The 23,051-nt window shown below is 55.4% G+C and overlaps 2 protein-coding genes across 3 annotated transcripts in view; both read right to left on the bottom strand.

The window, feature by feature from the left end:
- Positions 1-8,203: 8,203 nt before the first annotated feature.
- KLHDC7A (kelch domain containing 7A) lies at positions 8,204-12,240 on the bottom strand. 2 transcript variants are annotated; one of them, XM_085079830.1, is made up of 3 exons: positions 10,519-12,240; positions 10,409-10,434; positions 8,204-10,366 (listed from the first exon to the last, which is right to left on the bottom strand). In XM_085079830.1, the coding sequence occupies exons 1-3, from the start codon at positions 11,966-11,968 to the stop codon at positions 9,212-9,214; spliced, it is 2,631 nt and encodes an 876-aa protein (XP_084935956.1). In that variant the 5' UTR covers positions 11,969-12,240; the 3' UTR covers positions 8,204-9,211. The 2 variants fall into 2 exon arrangements, with proteins under 2 accessions (XP_084935956.1, XP_084935955.1); XM_085079829.1 differs by having other exon boundaries at positions 10,409-12,240.
- Positions 12,241-17,379: 5,139 nt separating this feature from the next.
- IGSF21 (immunoglobin superfamily member 21) overlaps positions 17,380-23,051 on the bottom strand; it is a 49,703-nt gene continuing 44,031 nt past the window's right edge. The window contains exons 7-10 of the mRNA XM_085079913.1: positions 20,701-20,786; positions 19,814-20,006; positions 19,088-19,126; positions 17,380-17,633 (exon numbers count right to left, since the gene is read on the bottom strand). Coding sequence (XP_084936039.1) covers positions 17,560-17,633; positions 19,088-19,126; positions 19,814-20,006; positions 20,701-20,786 — 392 coding nt within the window. The 3' untranslated portion in view covers positions 17,380-17,559. The remainder of the gene's footprint in view (positions 17,634-19,087; positions 19,127-19,813; positions 20,007-20,700; positions 20,787-23,051) is intronic.

Below are 23,051 nucleotides of genomic sequence, written 5' to 3'. Positions count from 1 at the left end.
CCTTTCCCTATGGAAATGGGAGGAATGATGGATTTTGTGGGATGAGCAGCTGGGTGGGGAGCAAGAACTCCTCCGAATTTTGGGAATTCCTCCTATTTTTGGGAATTCCTCTGAGTTTTGGGGTATTTTGTAGCCCAGCCTGAACTCAAAAGTGCCATTTTTTCCCTTTCCAAGCTTTTCCTGGGAAACATCCAAGACTTTTCCAGGGATTTCTCCGAGGATAAATCTTCATTTTTGCTGGGATAATAAATCCTGGCAAAACCCCTGACTACAGCCAGAATTCCGGGAGGATTTTCCTACAAACAAAGCAGGAAAAAAACGCCTGGAAAAGCCAAAATACTCGCTGTGCGTCCCGTGCTGCTGAAAATTGGGAATAACGCTGGGAAATCGGGAATAAATCCCATTTTTTCCCTGTCCGCACTGCAGCCGGGAGCCGCTAGGTGGCAAGAATGACCTGGGAAAAAACCGGGAAAAGGGAATTTTGAGGATTTTAAGGATCGGTTAGGCTCAGCTTAAATTCCCGCGGATTCCCGGATTATTCCTCCTCTCCCCATTCCCGAGTTTTTCCCGTTTGGGGGAAAATCTTCAGTTTAAATCCCAAAATTCCACCTTGGGGGGAGAAATTCCCAAACTCTGGACTGAGGACATCATCTCCGGGAGATTCCTGGGATTCTTTATCCAGCGGGAATCGGCGCGAGGAGCTCCGGGAGAGGTCAGCAGAGCGCAGGGATGGGAAAGGAGAGAATTGGGAATTCCGGACATGGAAAAGGGAGAGCCTGGAGCATTCCTTGGATCCGGAATCCAACCCGGGACCGCCGGGAATGAGGAAAATAGGGAATGTCGAGGGGTTGGGATCATCGGGAGCTCCACGGGAAGCTTCGGGATGCAAATTCCCATTCCTGGGATATCCAGGACTTGGGATAGGAGAAAATTCCAGAGGCTTTGGGAGTCAAATCTCCATTCCTGGAATGTCCAGGAGCTGGAAAGGAAAAAACTCCAGAGACTTCGGGAGGCAAATTCCCATTCCTGGAATAAATCCTTTCCTGGAATATCTCCATTCCCGGAACATCCAGGAGCTGGAAAATGGGAAAATTCCAGAGCCTTTGGGAGGCAAATTCCCATTCCAGGAATATCTCCGTTCCCAGAATCTCCAGGAGCTGGGAAGGTAGAAAACTCCAGAGCCTTTGGGAGGAAAATTCTCATTCCAGGAATATCTAAGAGCCGGGAAAGGAAAAAATTCGGTAGACTTTGAGAGGCAAATTCCCATTCCTGGATAATCTCCATTCCTGGAATATCCAGGAGTTGGGAAAGCAGAAAATTCCAGAGCCTTTAGGAGGCAAATTCCCATTCCTGGGATATCCAGGGGCTGGAAAAGAGAAAACTTGGGAACACTCAGGAGGCAAATCCCCATTCCTGGAATATCTCATTCCCAGAATATCCAGGAGCTGGAAAATGGGAAAATTCCAGAGCCTTTGGGAGGAACATTGCCATTCCCAGAATCTCCAGGAGCTGGGAAAGCAGAAAATTCCAGAGCCTTCGGGAGGCAAATTCCCATTCCAGGAATATCCAGGAGCTGGGAAAGGAGAGGTTTGGATGGAGCACAAAGGATCCCTTTGTTCCGGGATTTGGGATGCAGAATTCCGGGAACAGCTGGCCGGCTCGCTCCAGAGGCCGTTAATGAGGAATTAATGAGGAAATAATTAATGGGATGGCGGCTGGAGCTCCCCGGAAGAGGGAAAATCCGGCGATCCCAAATCCCGGGATTTGCCGCTCCGCATCCCAATCCAGCTCCAGGAAGGGAATTTTGGGAGCAGCTGGAAGAGAATCCTCCTGCTCGTGCGGCAGCGCCGAGTTTTCCAGCTGTTTTTAGGGAAAAAAAACCTGGAAGTCTCATCCCGGCGTAGGGAATGAGGGAATATCCTGGATTGGGACATTCCCGGATCCTTTGTGCCTCGGGATGTGGCTCCTTCCTGGCCGCTCCTGGATATTCCGGGAATGAGGATTTGCATCCCGAAAGCTCTGGAATTTTCTGTCTTTCCCATCTTCTGGGATATCCCAGGAATGCGAATTTTCTCCCCCAAAAGGCTCTGGAGTTTTCACCTTTTTCGGCTCCTGGATATCCCGGGAATGGGGATTTTCCTCCCAAAGACTCCGGAGTTTTCTCCTTTCCCAGCTTCTGGATATTCCAGGAATGCGAATTTGCCTCCCGAAGACTCTGGAATTTTCTCTTTCCCCAACTCCTGGATATTCCAAGAATGAGGACATTCCAGGAAAGGGGATTTTCCGGGAATGGGGATTTTCCTCCCAAAGGCTCCGGACGTTTCTCCTTTCCCAGCTCCTGGATATCCCAGGAATGGGAATTTGCATCCCGAAGGCTCTGGAATGTTCTGTCTTTCCCATCTTCTGGGATATCCCAGGAATGAGGATTTTCCTCCCGAAAGCTCCGGAGTTTTGTCCTTTCCCAGCTCCTGGAATGACCTGCGGGTCTCTCCCAGCTCCGGATATTCCATGATTCCCCGAATACCTTCGGGAAAACCTCATCCCATTCCCATTCCCGCTCCGATTCCCGGCAGGGATCCTGATTTTCCCAGGAGCTGCCGGATTCCCAGGCTTTTCCTCGGGAAAGAACATTCCTTTTCCATGGAATATGCAGGGAATGTGCAGGAATTGTGTTCCTAAATCCCCGGAGGGGCTCCGAGGACCAGGAATTCCCATTCCCGCCAAGTTTGATGGCTCCAGGAGCCGGGAAGTGGCTGCTGCTTTCCCAATCCATGAAATCCCGCCGTTCTCTCCCACTTTCCATCCCTTCAGGAGCTTCCAGGGTTGGAATTCCAGCCGGGATTGGATCCTCATCCCACTCCCATTCCCCCCGTGACTCCCCGCAGCTTTGGGATGGAGCTCCGGCGGTGGGATGAGGAAGATCCCTGCCTTTTCCCAGAATTTTCCAGAGCAGCTGGAATTCTCCAGCCGGAGGCAAAGCCAGCTCAGCTTTCCTTCCGCTCCTCGGGCTTTGCTGACTCTTCCCTGAGCAAATCCAGGGAAAACAGAGCGGAAGGGAAGATGCTGAGGAGGCAGAGCTGGGAAAAGCCGGGAAGCTGAAGTGACGGGAGAGCTGAGGCGGCGCCGGGAATATCCTGGATGTGCCGGGAGAGAGCTGGGAATTCTGCTGGAGCTGCAGCTCTGCTTGGCCCGGAATGAACCGAGCCCGGTGCGGCTGGGAGAAGCTGGAGAGATCCCGAAATTCCAGGGATTCCCGGAGTTTCAGGAGTCCCAGCAGCTGGAGAACTTTGGAAATTCCAGGGATTCCAGCAGCTGGAGAACCTCAAATTCCAGGGATTCCCTGATTTTCAGGAGTCCCAGCAGCTGGAGAACTTGGGAAATTCCAGGGATTCCAGCAGCTGGAGAACCTCATCAATTCCAAGGATTCCGGGATTTTCAGGGATTCACAGACTTTTCAGGAGTCCCAACAGTACCTGGAGAACCCTGGTAATTCCCGGAATTCCCAGCAGCTGGAGAGCCCCAGAAATTCCAGGGATTTCCGAACCTTCAGGAATTCCCATATTTTCAGGAGTCCCAAAACCTGGAGAACCCCAGAAATTCCAGGGAATCCCGGATTTTTAGGAGTCCCAGCAGCTTCCGGGATTCCCGGATTTTCAGGAATTCCCGGAATTTCAGCACTCCCAGCAGCTGGGGTTTCCAGATGGGAATTCCAGGGATGGAGGGATTGTTGGTGGAATTTGGATTTCCCAGTTTTCCAAGGCTGTTTGCTCTTCCCACCCCCATTCCCGGCGTTCCTGGATGCCGCAGGATCCTTGGAAGAGCAGAGCGAGGGGAAAAGCTCCCAAGCGCGGGATTTTCCAGGGGAATTCCAGGAAAATCCCACCCCGCCAGGATCCATGGTGACCTCTGGTTATTTATCCTTGGAAATGGGGAAGGTTTTTGGGATGCACCAGGTGATCTCCCAACCCTTTTCCCTGGGAATCGTGGCAGCTTTTCCAGCTTTTCCATGGAAATCTGGAACATCCCGATGTCCTCCTAAGGCTGACAGTCCTGCCTGCGCAGGGATTTGGGAGCAGAGATTTGGGATTTGGGAACAAAGAAAACCCTCGGGATTTGGGAATGGAACGAACCGAACTTTTGGGATTTGGGAACAGGGAATGAACCCAAACTTCGGGATTTGGGAGCAGAGAAGGAACCAAATCCCTGGGATTTGGGAATGAAGGAAACCTTCGGGATTTGGGAACAGAACCAACCAAACATTTGGGATTAGGGAATGAACCGAATCCTCGGGATTTGGGAACAAAGGAAACCTCCAGGATTTGGGAACACAGAAGGAACCAAATCCTTGGGATTTGGGAATGAAGGAAACTTTCTGGATGTGGGAGCAGGGAAGGAACCAAACCTTCGAGATTTGGGAACAAAGGAAACCTTCGGGATTTGGGAACACAGAAGGAATCAAATCATTGGAATTTGGGAATGAACCAAACCCTCAGGATTTGGGAACAAAGGAAACCCTCTAGATTTGGGAGCGGGGAAGGAAGTAAATCCTTGGGATTTGGGAATGAAGGAAACCTTCAGGATTTGGGAGCAGAGAAGGAGCCAAACTTTTGGGATTTGGGAGCAGGGAATGAACCAAACTCTCGGGATTTGGGAACAGAACGAGCCAAACCTTTGGGATTTGGGAAAGAACCAAATCCTAGGGATTTGGGAACAGAATGAAGCAAGCCTTCGGGATTTCGGAACAGAGCGAACCAAACCCTGGGCAGTGAGGATCAGCTCGGATCTGTCCTTTCCCGCCCTTCCCCTCACCCCCGAGCATTCCCAGCTCCCAGCCCCGCTGTCCTTCCCGGCAGGACAAGCCCGGGATGTCCCCGAGCGGTTTTAATCTCCCAAATGCTTCCCAAATTAATCTTGGAGAGTGCCGGAGCGGGGGAGGGGAAGGGAGGGGAAGGGAGAGCTGCCCAGCCCTGTCCTTGACATCCATCCCTCGGGAATGCGGGAGAAGCCGCGGGATCGGGATGGGAGCCGGGCGGGAAGGGGTTAACGCCAAGGTGGAACATTAAACCGGGAAAGCTTTCCCGGGATGGAAAACAACTCCGCGTCCTCTGGAAGGACTCCAGCCGGGAATTCTCCTCCCCAGCCAGCGGTCGAGGGGATGGGAAGGGCAGAAATCCGGGATGTGGGATGGGAAGGGGAGAAATCTGGGATATGGGATGGGAAAGGCAGAAATCCGGGATGTGGGATGGGAAAGGCAGAAATCCGGGATGTGGGATGGGAAGGGCAGAAATCCAGAATAAGGGATGGGAAAGGCAGAAATCCGGGATGTGGGATGAGGTTTGGCCATTCCAAGCGGCTGGAATTCTCCAGCGCCACGGGAAAAGCGGGAATGTGTTGGAGCAAGAGCGAGAGGAAGCTACGGAGCGAGGAGTGGAATAATAAAGGGCGAAAAGAGGATTTTTTGGGACTCGTGGAGCTTCCCGGAGGAAAAATCCCCCAAAAAACTCTGGGATGTGGGAGGTGCAATTCCAGCCCGGCTGATCCCTCTGGATGGATCCAGGGTGGGAAAAGGAGCTGGAGCGTGGGGCAGGGAGAGGGTCTGGAGCCCATCCCCCAGCCCGGGAGGGTGAATTCATTAACCTCAGGTTAATTAGCGCAGCCTAACAGAGCAGGGAATGACTCTGGGATGAGGGAAAACGGACGGGAAAGGACAAATCCAAAGCGATCCTCATTCCTCGAGGGTTTGGTTTGTTCTGTTCCCAAATCCCGAATGTTTGGTTCCTTCTGTTCCCAAAGCCTCAGGTTCGTTAATTACCGTCAGCCTCAGGTTCATTAATTAACTCAGCCTCGGGCTCGGTAATTACCGCAGCCTCCCAGGCTGCCTGCCCTCGGTCCGCAGGCCTCCAGGGGAAGCAGGAATTCCCCAGGAATCCTTTCGGGAGAACTTTGGGAGAACATTAACCCAGGAGCTCCTCAGCCACCCCGAGCGGCAGCGAATTTCCCAGAAAAAACGTGGATTCTCCATCCCTGGAAGTGTCTGAGGAGAATTTCCCAGGAAAACCCTGCATTCCCCATCCCTGGAAGTTTCCGGGCCGGGCTGGAGCAGCTGGGATGGTGGGAGGTGTCTGGGATGCGATTTAAGCTCCTTTTCCCACCAAATCCCTCAGGAATTCTGGGATTAGCGGCGATTCCCGCGGCTGCTGCAGCTCCATCCCTGATTTCCCGGCTCTTCCCACATTTCCCTGATTTCCCGGCTCTTCCCACATTTCCCTGATTTCCCGGCTCTTCCCACATTTCCCTGATTTCCCGGCTGGCGCCGAGCAGGTCCGGGAGGGTTTGGGAACAGGTTGGATCCATCTGGAGCTGACAGATGATGGAGCTGAGGGGAAGGAAAGGCAATTCCCTGGAGAGGGAGGCGGAGGGCGGGAAAAGCTGGGAAAATGGGATGTGCTCCGGGAAAACCTGGGAAAACCTGGGAAAAGGGGATGGTGGAGCTTCTGTTGAGGGAAAAGCTGGGAAAAGGGGATAACGGAGAGTCTGGTGCGGGAAGAGCTGGGAAAGGGGGTGGCAGAGCTTGTGCTAAGGGAAAACTTGGGAAAATTTGGGAAAGGGGGATGAAGGACGGTCTCCTCCGGGAAGACCTGGGAAAAGGGGATGGCAGAGGTTCTGTTCCGGGAAAATCTGGGAAAACGGGATGTGCTCTTGGAAAACCTGGGAAAAGGGGATGTGTTCTGGGAAAAGGGGATGGCAGAGCGTCTGCTCCGGGAAAACCTGGGAAAATGTTATGTGCTCCAGGAAAACCTGGGAAAAGGGGATGGCAGAGATTCTACTCCGGGAAAACCTGGGAAAAGGGAATGTGGTCCCGGAAAACCTGGGAAAGGGAGATAACAGATTCTGCTCAGGGAAAAGCTGGGAAAAGGGGATGTGCTTCAGGAAAACCTGGGAAAATCTGGGAAAATGAGAAGGCAGAGGTTCTACCTCGGGAAAACGTGGGAAAAGGGGATGAGGAAAATTCTGTTCCGGGAAAAGCTGGGGAAAGGGGATGGCAAAGAGTCTGCCCCGGGAAAACCTGGGAAAAGGGATGGCAGAGCTTTTGCTCCGGGAAAATCTGAGCAAAGGGGATGAAGGAGCATCTGGTCCGGGAAAACCTGGGAAGGGGGATGTCAGAGAGTGCGCGCCGGGAAAACCCGGGATAAAGGAGATGGCGGAGCATGTGGTCTGGGAACACCCGGGAAAAGGAGATGTGCTCCCGGAAAAGCTGGAAAAGCGGGATGGCAGAGGTTCTGCCTCGGGAAAACCTGGGAAAAGGGGATGTGCTCTGGGAAAAGGAGATAACCGAGATTCTGCTCCGGGAAAACCCGGGAAAAAGGGGATAGTGGAGCGTCTGGTCTGGGAAAACCTGGGAAAAATGGGATGGCAGAGCTTCTGCTCCAGGAAATCCCGGGAAAAGGAGATGTGCTCCGGTAAAAGCTGGGAAAAGGGAAAGGCAGAGCTTCTCCTCCCACGTTTGCCGCCCCCGGTGGCTCCTCGGAGCTGCTAATTAGGGATGTCCGTGCCTAATTAGGGATGTCCGCGCCTAATTAAGGATGTAAAACATGACTGGGGCTCTCGCTTCCCATTAGGCTCGGCTTAAAACGAAGCGCGGCGTGGATTTCAGCGAATCGCTCCAATTTAGGCGCGGCTGTCCCCGAACCCCCGGCGCCGCTTTCCGGCGATAAAAATTAAGTAGTTTTTAATTAAATAGAGAGGAAAATTAAATATTTTTTAATTAAATAGAGAGGGAAATGGAATGTAGGGAACTGCGGGCTGAGGAGGAGGAGGAAGAGGTGAGAGATAAGGAGGGAACGAGATGAGAGATAACGAGGAATTCCCGAACTCCAGCCAGGGGGAAATGAGTGGGATCAGCTCTGGAGGATCGATGTTGTGGAGCTTTGGGTGGCACCTGCCTTGAGATCCTAAACTGGTATGAATCAGGTCCTTAATCGGGTGTAACTCAGGTCCTAAATTGGATCTTAATCAGGTCCTAAATCATTCTGAATAAGGTCCTTAATCAGGTCCTAAATCAGATCTGAATCAGATCTGAATCAGGTCCTAAATAAGTTTAAATCAGGTCTAACTCAGGTCCTAAATCGGTCTGAATCAGATTCTTAATCAGGTCCTGAATCAGGCCCTAAATCAGTCTAAATCAGGTCCTAAATCACCTGAATCAGCTCTGAATCAGGTTCTTAATCAGTTTTGAATCAGGTCTTAAATCGGTCTGAATCAGATTCTAATCAGGTTTGAATCAAATCCTAAATCGGGTCTAAATGAGGTCTGAATCAGGTCCTTAATCGGGTCCGGAATCACCTGAATCAGGTCTAAATCAGGTCCTAAATCAAGTCCCGAATCAGGTGGATGTTTGTGGCTCTGCCCTCCCCGCGCTGTCCCTCCTCCGTGCCCAGGTCGATGTTCAGCACCCGGAGCCCAAACCAGGCCCTAAATCCGGCCCTAAATCCGGCCCTAAACCGGCTCTGAACCATGTCCTGCCGGTCTCGGGACAGCTGGAGCCCGCGCGGATCCGGGATTCGCCGCCAGCCAAACAAACCCGCCCGTGTTTGCACAGCCCTGAGCAAACGAGTCCGCCCGGCTGCCCCGGCTCCTCCCGGCTGCTCCCGGCTCCTCCCGGCGCCGCGGGGCTGCGAAACCCGGCAGAGCCCCGAGGGTCCATCCCTTCCTCCATCCCGGGGAACTGAGGTGGGATGATCCCTCTGGATGGATCCAGGATGGGAGGAACTGGAGCGTGGAGCAGGGAGAGGGTCCGGAACACATCCCCAGCAGCACCGAGAGCCTGGGCGGGTTAATTAATTAACCTCAGGTTAATTAGCGCAGCCTAACAGAGCAGGGAATGAGTCTGGGATGAGGGAAAATGAACGGGAAAGGACAAATCCAAAGCGATCCTCATTCCTCGAGGGTTTGGTTCGTTCTTTGCTCCCAAATCCCGAATGTTTGGCTCTTTCTCTGTTCTCAAATCCCGAATGTTTGGTTCCTTCTCTGTTCCCTAAGCCTCAGGTTCATTAATTAACATCAGCCTCAGGCTCGTTAATTAACGCCGCCCCCCGATGCTCCCTGCCTGTGTCCGCAGTGCCCAGCGGGCTCCGTGGAGGGTTTGGATGGCCTGGGGGCTCCATGTCCGGCCGGGGCTCCATATCCATCCAGCCCCGCTCCCCGGTGACCCTCAGAGCCTGGGGGGCTCCGCTGGCCCCTCGGGCAGCAGCAGCACGGCGGGCAGGAGGCTCCCGTGGGGCTCCGGGAAAGGCTGCAGCTCCTTTGTCCCGAAGCGCGGCGACACGGGATCGGCCAGGAAGCGCAGGTGGACGTTCCTGCCCAGGCAGTGCACGATGCCGCCCAGCGCAGCGCAGCGCAGGCCGGCCGGGCTGGGCTCGGGCAGGGCGCGGCTGGCGCAGCGGTGCCACAGCCCGGCGCTGCGGCGGGACACGGTGACATCGGTGACGCTCCCGGCGCCGCGCCGCAGCTGGAAGCGGTACAGGAAGCCGTGGGCGCTCACCAGCTCGGCCGTCCCGTCCGTGTCGCCCAGGGCCGGCGCGGTGGCCCAGGTGTCCCCGCGCGGGTCGTAGCGCAGCAGCAGCGAGCGCAGGGTGCCCCCGGTGACGAAGATGTCCCCTCCGCACGCGGCGGCGGAGTGAGCCACGGCGAAGGCGTCGCGGGGCAGCGGCGCGGCGAAGGCCCAGCGGTCCCGCCGGGGGTCGTAGCGCTCCACGGTGGCCAAGCACTCGCCGCCGATGGCGTACAGGTGACCGTCCAGGGCCACCAGCCGGCAGCGCGGCCGCGCCTGGCGCAGGGGACAGATGTCGCTCCACGTGTCGCCCACGGGGTCGTAGCAGAGCACGCGGCGGGACGGGCGGGGCGCTCGGGCTGTGCCCTCCCAGCCGGGCGCCACGAACAGGTAGTTGAGCATGGCGCCCGCTGCGCAGCCCCGCCACGCCACCTCGGCCGGGATGTGGCTCAGGTGACACCAGCGGTCGCCCTCCTCGTCGTAGTAGCAGAGGCGGCCGCGCTGGTGGCCGGGCTGGGCCGGGGGGACATCGGCCACCACCAGGCGCGGCCGGCCGCGCGTCCTGCGCCGCACGAGCAAGTCCCGCTGGCCGGCGCGCAGGTGGCCGTAGATGTCCGGGGAGCGCAGCACCTGCAGCAGGTTGTCACTCATCACCTGCAGCGCAGCGTCCTGCAGCCGCGGGCTCCGGGCCGAGCGCAGCACCTGCAGGCAGTTCCCCAGGTGCACCTCGGCGGGTGGCGCCGCTTGGGACGGGTCGGGACCCGGAGTTGAGGTGCGTGGTGGTACCTGGGATGGGTCAGGTGGCACTTGGGACAGGTCAGGATCTGGAACTGAGGCGGGTGGTGGCACTTGGAACAGGTCAGGTGGCACTTGGGACGGGTCAGGTGACATCTGGGACGGGTCGGGACCCGGAGCTGAGGTGGATGGTGGCACTTGGGACAGGTCAGGTGGCACTTGGGACAGGTCAGGACTCAGAGCCGGGACCCCGACGCCCTCCGCGGGCAGCAGGAGCTGGTTGCTCTCGGCGATCCCGAGGGTTCTGCTCTCCCCGCCGGGACAAGGCAGCTCGGGACATTCCCTTAGGGGCAGCTCAGCCGCGCAGGAGGCGTTGGGATCGGGAATTCCCAAATCTCCGTTCCGCTCCCAGGCTCCGCAGCCCCGCTGCGATGTCCCCGGAGGGACGAAGGGCAGGGCGGTCCGCCTGGACACCGACTCGGACACGGACTGCACGAAATAGTCGTAGATCTTCCCCCTGAGGCCTGGGCCCGGCGGGGTGTCCCTGTCGCTGTCCCTGTCGCTGTCGCGGCGCTCCGGGATGAAGTTCTCCTCCACCTGGATCTTGGCCACCGAGGAGAAGGAGTAGGAGGAGTCCGAGCTCGCGCCGCTGGCCCTGAGCAGCACTCCCAGGTTGGAGGTAACACGGAGGGTCCTGACTGTCGCCCTGCCGCCCTCCCTGCTCGCTCTTCCTCCGGCCGAATCCTCCCCCGCGCCCTGGGCGCATCCATCCCCCTCCGTCCGGGCCTCGGGAACCCCCGGCGAGCTCCGGGAGCTCGGGGCAGCTGTGGCCTCCTTCTCCTGGGGGCTGCTCCGGCATCCTCCCGCGGCCCCGGTGTCCTGCCAGCCCGGCTGGCTTCCCGGCAAAATTCCCGGCTCGCTTCCCATCTTGCTTCCCGGATCACTTCCCATCTTGCTTCCCGGATCAATTCCCAGCTTGATCCCTGACTTGCTCCCTGATTTAATTCCCGATTTACTTCCCAGCTGGTTTTCCAGCTCGCTTCCCGGCTCGCTTCCCCACTCATTTCCTACCTCGGTGACCAATTTCCTCCCTGGCTCACTTCCTGGATTATTTCCCGATTTGATTCCCAGCCTGCTTCCTGATTTACTTCCCGACTTGCTTCCCGCCTCACTTCCCAGTTCACTTCCCGGCTGATTTCCCATCTCTCTTCCCGCCTTTCCCCCAGGATCGCTCCCCAGCTCCATCCCCGCTTTGCTTTCTGATTTCACTCCCCGCTTCCATCCCAGTTTCCTTCCCACCTCCCTTTCCCCCCCGGCCGGACCCAGAGAGGCTTTCCTGGGAATCAGCGCCGCTTCCCAACCCCTCTCCCCTCCTTCCTCCCCTTCCCGACCCCTCGGACACCTCCTCTCCCCCCGGAGCGCCTCGTGCCTCATCCCAGCCCCATTCCCTGCCGTGTCCCCTCCGTCCTTCCTCTCCTCCTCCCCGACCCTCCTCCTCCTCAGCCCCCCATCCCCATCCCGCTTTTCCCGCCGCTCTCCCGGCGGGCTTTTCCCCCCGGGACTGGAGCGATTCCTATAAAACCTGAACGCCGCGGTCAGCAGCAGCAGCGCGGCCGCCGACAGGAGCAGCTTCCCGGGCAGCGGCATGTCCGAGTGCCAGGCCGGGGGCGCCCGCTGGGGCATTTTTCCAGGCGGGAATGCCGAGGAGGCGATTAATGATTTGCCGGGAGAGGCCGGAGCGCCAGCGGGGTTGGGACAAGGTGACTTTGAGCGGGCAGAGCTGGCGGGAGGCTTCCGGAGAAGTGGCGAATGTTTGGGATGGGCAGGGCTCCAGGGAAAGGTGCAGCCCAGGGCCGCCTGGGAAACCGGCGGAGAAACTCGGGGAAGAGCCAAAGGACAGGAAAAATCCCCCCGAGGAGCCGCTGCTCCTTCCCGGTGCTTTAAAACGGGGGAAAGGTTGCGGGAAAAATAAAATAAAAAGTTGTTCTGCCCAGCAAAGGTTCTTCATCCCTCGATTCTCCCGGAAAAGGGAGGGAGAAGCAGCCGGGAGCCCTTTGGGCTGATGCCGAGCAGCTGCTCCGCGGCACGGACGGGTGACGAATTCAGCGACTGAGTCAGTGATTAATGAATTCAGTGATTAATTAATTCAGCGGGCCTCGTTCTCCGCGCGCTGCCTAACGAGGGCTGACGGGAAAGCGCCCCGGAGCTTGTGGGGTCTCTGGATGCCGCCGTGGGAGCGGCAGGGAGCGAGGAGCTGGTGGGAAAGGAGCCGGGGGGCTTCGGGAGGGGAGAAATCCTGGAACTGAGAGCAAATCCAGGCTGGAGCTCAGCCGCGGCTGCGGGCGAGGGGAGAGGGGTGAAGGAAGGAATAAAAGCGGGGGGAAATTCGGGATGGGAAAGGATGGAAGTTGGAATTCCTGAGGGATGTCTGGATGACAGCGGGGATTGGGGTCGCGGCGGGGAAACTGAGGCACGGAGGATGCCGGGCGGTGCTCCCCATGGAAAGGTGCTGAGGATGGATCTGCCGAAATTCCGGAGATTTCTGGGAGTTGTTATCCCGGAGAAAACCAAGTTCCCAGAGCGGGGGAAGGGAGGGAGCCTGGGGAATGGCATCGCTCCCATCAGCGCCGAGGGAGCGCAGCTCAGAGCGATCAAAGCCAGTGCCTCATCCCCGGGGGAACAGCTCACACACCGAGAGATCCGGGAAAAAACACCCGGGGAGCCAAGGAACGGCCCGGGCGGGGGTGGCAGCTCCTGGTTGGACACCGGGATTGGCTCCCCGCTGGCCCCGGAGCGATCCCGAGGGATCCTCCTGGGGAATGAGCCAGGGGATGGGGGGGCGATGGGGAGGGGATGATAGGGGGATGGTGTGGGGATGATTTGGGGATTATTTGGGGATGATTTGGGGATTATATGGGGATGATGTGAGGCCGATGCCGGGATGGTGTAGGGGCCATGTGGGGCTGATATGGGGGTGATTTGAGGATGATGTGGGAGTGATGTGGAGGCGATGTTGGGGATGATGTGGGGCCGATGTGGGGATTATTTGGGGCTGATGTGGGGATTATTTGGGGATGATTTGGGGATGATGTAGAGGCGATGTTGGGGATGATGTGGGGATGTTGTGGGGCCGATGTGGGGATTATTTGGGACTGATGTGGGGGCGATGTGGGTTTTATTTGGAGATGATGTGGGGATGTTATGGGAATGATGTGGGGATGATTTGGGGTTTATTTGGGCATGATGTGGAGGCAATGTTGGGGATGGTGTGGGGATGGTTTGGGGCCGATGTGGGATTATTTGGGGCTGATGTGGGGATTATGTGGAGATGATGTGGGTGCCATGTGGGGATGTTATGGGGATGATGTGGGGGAGATGTGCGGATTATTTGGGGATGATGTGGGGATGTTTATGGGGATGATATGGGGATGAGGTGTCCCCCTGCCCAGGCTGGAACGCTGAAATTCCCAGGATGGCTTCCATCGAGATCCTAAACAGCAGAATATTTTTATATCCCTGAAAACGATGGGAAGGAAGGAGAGCAACGACCTCCCTGGCTGGTTTGGCTCTCAGGGATCCCTGCGGGATTCCTGCTGAGAACACCGAGATCCCACTGGCGGCTTTAGGGAATATTTGGGATGTTCTCTCCTCGTGCGGGGATATTTGGGATGTTCTTGTGTGGGATATTTGGGATGTTCCCACCTAGTGTGGGGAAGTGGTTTGGGGAATGAGGATATTGGGATTAAAACCCGGATTTTGGTGTTGTGCATCCCAAACGGCGCCAGCCGAGCCCACCCAGCCTCTCCCCTCCATCCTGCTGCCATAGGCCCCAAAATCCATCCCTGGGCTGCCAAAACCTCGGGAAAAGGGGGATTTTTCCAGCCCGGGAAGCCGGAAGGTGGCGAAGCTGAGGGGAACGGGCCGTGTTGCAGTCTGGGCACGCGTTCGGGGCTCGGCTAATTGGGGAAGGGGCAGCAGCCGCGACCCCCGCGCCCCTCACCCCTCCCGGGCTGCCCAGCCCTCCGAGCCGCGGCTTTTATCCTGGATCCGCACAGATCCGGGAAGGAGGAGATGAATTATTCATTATTCCGCAGCTCCACAAACCTCCCGGCCAGGCGGGAAGCTCCGGGCTAAGCTCCCGCTGACATTCCCAGCCCGGCCGGGTCGGAGCACCCCTGGATTCGTGTCCTCCAGCCTCCTGTCCCAAAAATTCCACGGAAAAACCGCCGGACAAATCCCCGTTTATCTCCTCCCGCAGCAAGCGGCAGGAGCGGCGCTGACGTCTCGCCGCTTGTGACTCTAATCGAGTGTAATTACCTCTCCCGAATTCCGCTAAAACCCTTCCCAAAAGTCCCCCGGAATTCGGGAGCAGCGATAACGCCGCTCCTTTGGGGTTTCCAGCCCTGGGAAAGGCGCTGCGGGTTTTTTTTTTTTTTTTCGCGAGCTAATCAGATCTCCTCGGAAGGTTGTCAGGCGCGGATCTGTCAGCTCTCATCAATAATGGAACAACCTGAGCTCTCCTTTCCCCTCCAGCCGCCTCCTCCTGCATTATTCACTGCCAGCGCCTCGGAAAAAGCGGGATTTCGGGTGGGGGAGGGGATGGGGGGTGGTTGGGGTGTTTTGGGATGACCTGGAGGGGAAGGGTGGGGAGGGAGGTGAAGGTGGGTCTGGCTCGGTTCCTTTGGAATCCCCTCGTGTCCCTCGCTTTGGGGGGAATTTGGGAAAACGAGCAGCAGTTCTGCCCCGAGTGAGGAGAAACTCCCAAATCCTCTCACTCATCTCCGGCTGGGAAGGTCCCAACCTTTGGGAAAAGAGCCGAGCAGCCCGGATTGGGGCGGATTTGGGATGCAGGTGGATTTGGGATTGGGGTGGATTTGGGATTGGGGTGGATTTGGGATTGGGGTGGATTTGGGATGCAGGTGGATTTGGGATGCAGGTGGATTTGGGATTGGGGTGGATTTGGGATGCAGGTCTGCAAGCCCAGCGCTCCTGTCCCAGCCGCTGATGGGGACATCCTGGTGCTCCCGAGGTGGCACCGAGGGGTGACCCCAAAGCTGGAATAACTCCTCATTTCCACAGGTCTAGGAATGCTGGAATCCCTCTTCATTTCCATGGGTCTGGGAATGCTGGAATTGCTCCTCATTTCCACAGATCCGGGAATGCTGGAATCTCTCCTCATTTCCACGGGTCCGGAAATCGCTCCTCATTTCCACGCTTCTGGGCCACATTTGCATTTAAATGGAGCTCCGGGCGCCTGGAAATGCTGGTTTTTCCAAGCGAGGAGGCCTAATGGCTCCTTAATCCTGAAGGTTGTTTAATTACCTCGGGATGATCGGAGCAGCTCCGATCCGGCCAGGAAGGATCCATGGGAGGGGGGAATTGAGGCAAGGAGAAATTACTAAAAAAATGACGGTTCCTGTGGAAAAAAGATTTCCTTCTCATCCACGGAGTGAAAGGGAAAATCCCACAGGATTGGGATGTTCGGATATCGTTCCTCCGGGATGGAAGCAGAGCTGCTGATCCTCCCACACATCCCAGATCCATCCCGGTGCTGCTCCCAATCCAAATGATAAAGCGGCGAGGTTGGAACCGGAGCGGGGAAAGGCTGGAATCTGCTAATAATAATTAATCATCGCGGTAATAACGACGCTGAGCGCTCGTGCGGGGCTTGGGGGAGATGAGGCACAGCGCGGCTGCTGGATAACCCTCCAGGAGGGAGAGTTCCCCGAGGAAAAGGCTTGGGAGTGCCCCATCCTTTGGGATGAGCTTTGGGATCGTCCTTGGGATGATCCCCATCCTTGGAATCCTTTCCTGCCCCATTTCCACTCCCCAGGGATCCCAGCCCACAGCTGGATGTCCATCCTTGAGATTTTTCCCCCATATCCGCTTCCCAGGGATCCTTGGAATCTTTTCCCACCCCATTTCTGCTCCCCAGGGATCCTGGCCCACAGCTGGATGTCTATCTTTGGGATTTTTCCCCCACATCCGCTCTGCAGGGATTGTTGGGATTTTTCCCATCCCTTTTCTGCTCCCCAGGGATCCCAGCCCACAGCTGGATGTCCATCCTTGGGATTTTTCCCACCCCATTTCCACTCTCCAGGGATCTTAGCTCACAGCTGGATGCTCATCCGTGGGATTTTCCCCCCCATTTCTGCTCCTCGGGGATCCTTGGAATCTTTTCCTATCCCATTTCCAATCCTCAGGGATCCTGGCCCACAGCTGGTTGCTCCACAGCTGTAAAAGCAGCCTGGAAAGCCACCAGGATCCGAGCAAAACCACCTGGATTTCGCCAGCAGTGGGGTTGGCGCCATCCCGGGATGGGGACAGCGGGAATGGCCGGGATCCGGCCCGTTGCCATGGCGACAGGTGGCCAGGAGGGACAGGAGGGTGGCACGGAGCGGGCTGGGTGCCCACGGGACGCGCTGCCCGCTCAAGTGTGAGCGCTGACATTTGGGGTTGGGAGCTGCCTGTCACTTGGCATTCCTCAGCCAGCCCGGCTGTCCCCTGATTCCCACCGGATCAACCCACTGATCCACGAGTCTGGGCTCCCGGTGCCACCTCGGGAGGGCTGGGGACACGGCGGGTCCTCACCCGGGAGAGGAGGCCTGGAGCAGCTCCGGGCGGTGGCAATGGGGCAGCTGGGTTTTTCCCAGGGAAAATCTGGTGCTTGGATCCCAGAATGTTCCTGCACCCTTCACAGACCTTGCAAAGGTTCTGAGCTGGGAGCTGGGAACCTCGAGATGGAACTGAGAACTCTGAGATGGAGCTGGTAATTCCGAGATGGTGCTGGGAACCCGAGATGGAGCTGGGAAACCCAAGACAGAGCTGGGAACATTGAGATGGAGTTGGGAAGCCCAAAACAGAGCTGGGAGGCCCAAGATGGAGCTGGGAACCCCGAGAAGGTGTTGGGAACCTCAAGATGGATCTGGGAACCTCAAAATGGTGCTGGGAACCCCAAGAGGCTGCTGGGAACCCCAAAACAGAGCTGGGAACCCCAAAACAGAGCTGGGAACCCCAAAATGGATCTGGGAAAACCAGGATGATGCTGGGAATGCCAGCACAGGTAAAACATGAATCACAACCTTCTCCCGGGGGAGGTTTTTCCATTTTTCCCTTTAATTCGATCGTCTGAGGAAGCCAAGACATGGAGAGAGACCGAGACTGTCGAGAGAATAGAAAAAAAAAGAGCGGGAAAGCCGAGGGTTGGAGTTTGGGAATTCCGGGAGGAGCTGGACGGAGGAGGAGGAGGAGGAGGAAGAGGAGGCGGCAAAGCTTCACGTGAGCTCCAGGATCACTGTCAGGGTGAGCGCCAAAACCAGTCTGAAACCGCGGTGGCCTGGGAGCGAACCTGGAGAGGGAAAAGGAGCGGAGTGAACCGGGAGAGGAGGGAAAGAGGGATCGAGGGGAAAAGGGATTGGAGTGAAACTGGAGAGGGAAAAAGAGATGTGGGTGAACCGGGAGAGGAGGGAAAAGGGGATTGGAGGGAAAAAGGGATCGGAATGAACCTGGAGAGGGAAAGGGGATCGGGGCGAACCTGGAGAGGAGGGAAAAAGGGATCGGAGGGCAAAAGGGATTGGAGTGAAACTGGAGAAGAGGGGAAAAGGGATTGGAGGGGAAAAGGGACCGGGGTGAAGCTGAAGAGTAGGAAAAAAGGGATCAGGGTGAAGCTGGAGAGGAGGGGAAAAGGGATTGGAGGGAAAAAGGACTTGGAGCAAACCTGGAGAGGAGGCAAAAGAAGGATGGGAGGGAAAAAGGGATCGGGGTGAACCTGGAGAGAAAGAAAAGGGATTGGAGTGAACCTGGAGAGCAGGGGAAAAGGGATCGGGGTGAAACTGGAGAGGAGGGGAAGAAAAGGGTAGGAGTGAACTACGAGAGTGGAGGAAAGGGATTGGAGTGACTCTGGAAAGGAGGGAAAAGGGATCAGGAGTCACGGAATCTCGTCCTGGTGCTGGGGATCGGAGCAGCATGGGGGCACCGTGTGTTTGGGGGGATCTCGGGATGGGGTGGGGTCGGGGGGAGGTGGGGGATGGGGTGGGAGGGTCTGTGGGGTCGCTTTTGGTGTGAGGATATCCCTGGGGACACGGGAAAGGACTTGGGATGCGGCAATGGGGATGGGAGAGGGTTTGGGATGAGACAAGGAGATGGGAAAGGATTTGGAATGATGAACAGAGAGATGGGAAAAGGCTTGGGATGAGCTGAGGAGATGGGAAAGGGCTTGGGATGAGACGAAGAGAGATGAGAAAGGACTTGGGATGATGAAAGGAGAGATGGGAGAGGGTTGGGATGAGGTGAGGAGAGATGAGAAAGGGTTTGGGATGAGGAGAGATGGAGAAGGGCTTGGGATGATGAACAGAGAGATGGGAAAGGACCTGGAAAGAGGCGAGTAGAGATGGTAATGGGCTGGGTGTGAGGATAGGAGAGATGGGAAATGACTTGGGATGAGGTGAGGGGAGATGGGAAAGGGTTTGGGATGAGGCAATGAGGCTGGGAAAGGGTTTGGGATGAGATGAGGGGAGATGGGAAAGGATTTGGGATGAGGTGAGGGGAGATGGGAAAGGGTTTGGGATGAGGCAATGAGGCTGGGAAAGGGTTTGGGATGAGGCAATGGAGATGGGAAAGGATTTGGGATGAGGTGAGGGGAGATGGGAAAGGGTTTGGGATGAGGCAATGGAGATGGGAAAGGATTTGGGATGAGGTGAGGAGAGATGGGAAAGGGTTTGGGATGAGGCAAGGCCAGACTCTCTCCACCCAGAACTTCCCAAGCATTTCCATGGAATTCCCAGTGCTGCCAGCACCACTCACCATTGGAGTCTTCTGTTCCTCTGGGAATATTGGGGTTTTCTAGCAGGAAACAAACAGCAGAGAGACGATTTTAAATACACACTAGAAAAACGCACTAAAAATGGGCAGAAAATATATAATTTCCAATAAAAGCTGCATCAAGCCCAACACCAACCCCTCCCCTCGGGGGAAGGAGCTGAGGGGACCTCACAGAGGGATATATATAAATATATAAAAATAGATATAAGTATATAAATTTATAAGTATATAAATATATAAGTATATAAATAAGTATATAAATATATATATAAAATATATCATTCCCAATGAAAGCTGCATCAAACCCAACATCAACTCCTCTCCTCAGGGGGAGGAGCCGAGGGGACCCCGCAGAGGCATAGATATAAAAAAATATATAAAATTATAAATATACATAAAATAAATATAAATATATAAAAAATAGAAATATATAAATGCATAAAAATAAGACTATAAAAATATAAATACATCTAGAAATAGAAACCTATATAGATATATAGATATGGATATGGAAATGGATATAGATATGGATATAAATATAAATATATATAAATATAAATATAAATGCAATAAATAGAAATAGAAATAGATATAAAAATACAATATAAATAGGTATAAAATATATCATTGCCAAGAAAAGCTTCCTCAACCCCCACTCCAAGCCCAACCCTGCCCTGGGGTCAGCAGGGACACTCGCGGGCTGCGCACCGAAGACGATGAGGCGCGTGTGGGTGTCGGTGGAGCCCAGCGGGTTCTGGGCGGTGCAGCGGTACATGGAGCCGTTCAGCTCGGCCGGCACGCGCTCCAGCACCAGCTCCTTCCCGTCGTGCTCCGCGCTGCCGTCCAGCAGCCGGCTGCCCACCCGCGTCCAGGTGAACAGCGGCTCGGGGAACACCTCGTTCTGCGGGGACAGGGAGAGAGCGTGGAGCTGGGAGAGTCAAATCCGGGTTGGGATTCGGGTTGGGGTTGGGGTTGGATTTGGGTCTGGGTCTGCTTTTGGGCTTGAGTTTGAGTCAGGAATCAGCTGCCCACCTGCCTCCAGGCGAACAGCAGCTCTGGGAACATATCATTCTGCAGGGAGAGGGATGGGGCCAGGGGAGTGGGAAAGGGACAAAGATGGAGGTGAAAGCATCAAATCGCAGTTGGGGATGGGTTTGGGTCTGAGTTGGAGTTTGGGTTTATGTTTGAATTTGGGTTTTGGTTTGAATTTGGGTTTAGGTCTGAGTTTGGTTTTGGGTCTGAGTTTGCATCTGGGTTTGAGTTTGGGTCTGAGTTTGATTTTGGGATTCTGTTTGGTTTTGGGTCTGAGTCTGGGTTTGAATTTGGTTTCGGTCTGAGTTTGGCTTTGGGTCTGGGTTAGAAGGGACCCTAAAGCTGATCCCATCCCACCCCACATGGACAGTCACACCTTCCACCATCCCACTTTGCTCCCAGCCCCACCCAACCCATCCTTGGACACTTCCAGGATGGAGCAGCCACACCTTCGGCCAACCCCTTCCACCACAGGGACAGTGACACCACCAAGGCCACCACACCAACCCCACAAATCCCAGCTGTTGACCACGGCTGTCCTCTGCTCCCCCGGGCATGCTGACCTGGAAGCCCTGCACCAGGATCCGCACCGTGTCCCCAACCCGCGCCCTCGTCGGGGTCATCGTGATCTTCGGGCCCTTGGGAGCCACTGGGAAGGGGACAGGAAGAGCTGTCAGATTCCCGGAGCCGGGAATGCCCTTGGCAGGGTTAACGAGGGTTTGACAGATGATCCCTGCCCGGTGATTGATGGCCAGGCTGGGTGACACCGAGTGACAGATGGACGGGGAGGAAGGACCCCCCAGGGCAGAGAGCGGGAAGTGTGAGGCTGATGGATGGCTGGGATGGGATGGATTGATGGGAAGGATTTATTTCCCAACCAAACTCTGCTCGGAAAAAACAGCCATGGAGGATCAGGCTGGTTTGAAGCCGTGGAGATAAACACCTCAGAGAATTCCCAAAAAACGTGTCCTCAGTGAGTCCCACCCAGCTGCCATTAGCAAGGGAGACAACCCCAAATCCCGGCTGGCACAAAATCCCAATAACAGCGCGGAAAAAAGAGGGAATCCCTTTTCCCATGGCAGCCAACCCTGGTGTGGGGACACCAGGCAGGGTGGTGGGAGTGTCCCTGCTGGGCTTCCATGGAAGCAGAAGGAAAAACGGACAGGAGGGAGGTTGTGCTTTGTCCAAAATGTCCCAAAAATCATTCTTTGTCCATCCAAGCTGTTCCATGGATGGGATAAAACAAGTCTGGATATGACACTGGCACGACACAGAGGGACAAAACCACCAGAGAGATGTGGTGGGGAATATCAGCCCTTGGAATGTCCATCCCTGCTCAGGAATGCTCTGCCTGGACACCCCAAAAACCACGGGAAAAATGTGGGAAAAAAGCAGACACAAAGGGAAAAAAAGGCCAGGAAAAAGGAAAAAAAACAAAAAAAAAGAGAAACAAAAGAAGGAAAATAATTGCTGAAAATGAAAAGGAAAACAAATGGGAGAAAAAAAGCCAAAAAATGGAAAAAAAATTCCCTCCTCTCATCTCAAATTTTGCAGAGCTTTGGCATCATTGCCTCTATCGATGCAGCCACATGTGATCCCCATGTAAGTGAAACCCCTCAAAAGAGAAGTCCAAAAGGAGGGAAAAAATCACTGGAAGGAAAGCAAAAAAAAAAGTGGAATTAAAAGCAAAAAAATATCAGGGGAAAGCCCAGAAAAAATGTGGAACAAAAAGGCAAAAACAAAAGAAAAAAAAAGAAAAAAGGCAAAAAAAAGAAGAAAAAAGAAGCCAAAGAGTAGAAAAAAAAATTAAAAGAAAAAGGAAAAAAATGGGGAGAAAAGGCAAAAAAATGGAAAGAAAAACCAAAAAATGAAAAGAAAAAAGCTTTTATTGGGAATGATATATTTAATATCTATTTATAGTGTGTCTTTATGCCATGGATATCGGGAAGGGGTTAACGGGGATCTGCTGGGCTGGTGCCCAAAATCCAGGAGCAGATGGGAACCCTGGGAGCTGCAGAGACACCTCTGGGGACACGGAGAGCCTGGATCTGGGGACAATATGGGCTGAGCTTGGCCAGGCCAGGTCTTGGAGCAGCCAAGCTGTGAGGCCTCAGATCAAAACCTGCCGAGCTCCAGAAAGTGGGAAAATCCAGGATTTCTGTTGGTTTTGGATGGTGGGGAGGAGATTGAATGGGAAGACGTCGGGAAGCCAAGGAGGAGAAGCTCTCCAGGAGATGGTGAGGAGCCAAGTGCTCTACTTGGCCAGGAGCAAAGCCCAGGCGGCTCCACCTGGCTCCAGCCTGGGAGAGCTTTCCAGAGGAATATCCTGAGGCTGGGAGAGCTTTTCCAGAGGAATATCCTGAGGCTGGGAGAGCTTTTCCAGAGGAATATCCTGAGCCTGGGAGAGCTTTTCCAGAGGAATATCCTGAGCCTGGGAGAGCTTTTCCAGGGGAATATCCCGAGGCTGGGAGAGCTTTTCCAGAGGAATATCCCCAGGCTGGGAAATCCCAGCGGATAGCTCAGCCTCTTCCCATGGAAGCTGGGAGAGAGGAGGGAAGCCCCGGGCAGGGTGGGAGATGGTGAAGGACACAATTCCCTGGATCCTGTGGTCACCTGAGGATCTGCTGCCATTCCAGAGGCCTGGGAATGCTGGGAGCCAAATTCCCTGCCTTCAATCCCATCCCCCTGCCAGGAGCCAGCCTGGGAATTCCCTCCCTGGCGATTCCTGCTGGGATGAGTTTTGTGACGGCCAACAACGGCCATGGAGTGTCCATGGATCTCCTGGGACTGGGATGGGTGGATGGATGGATGATGGAAGGATGGAGGGAAGGAGGGATGGATGGAGGGAAGGAGGGATGGATGGATGATGGATGGATGGATGGATGGATGGATGGAGGGATGGATGGAAGAATGG

The sequence above is a fragment of the Lichenostomus cassidix genome, chromosome 21 (genome assembly GCF_008360975.1).
Source record: "Lichenostomus cassidix isolate B80296 chromosome 21, HeHo_3.0, whole genome shotgun sequence".
Classification (NCBI taxonomy): Eukaryota; Metazoa; Chordata; class Aves; order Passeriformes; family Meliphagidae; genus Lichenostomus; species Lichenostomus cassidix.
This window is presented reverse-complemented; position numbering and strand designations above follow the sequence as displayed.

What these genes read in the sequence shown, in the direction of transcription:
- KLHDC7A (XM_085079829.1), bottom strand. Translation starts at nt 11,968, where the DNA reads ATGCCCCAGCGGGCGCCCCCGGCCTGGCACTCGGACATGCCGCTGCCC. An exon ending in CGTCCCAAGTGCCACCTGAC is followed by an intron (nt 10,367 to 10,408) that starts CTGTTCCAAGTG and finishes CCAGATCCTGAC; the next exon opens with CTGTCCCAAGTGCCACCTGA.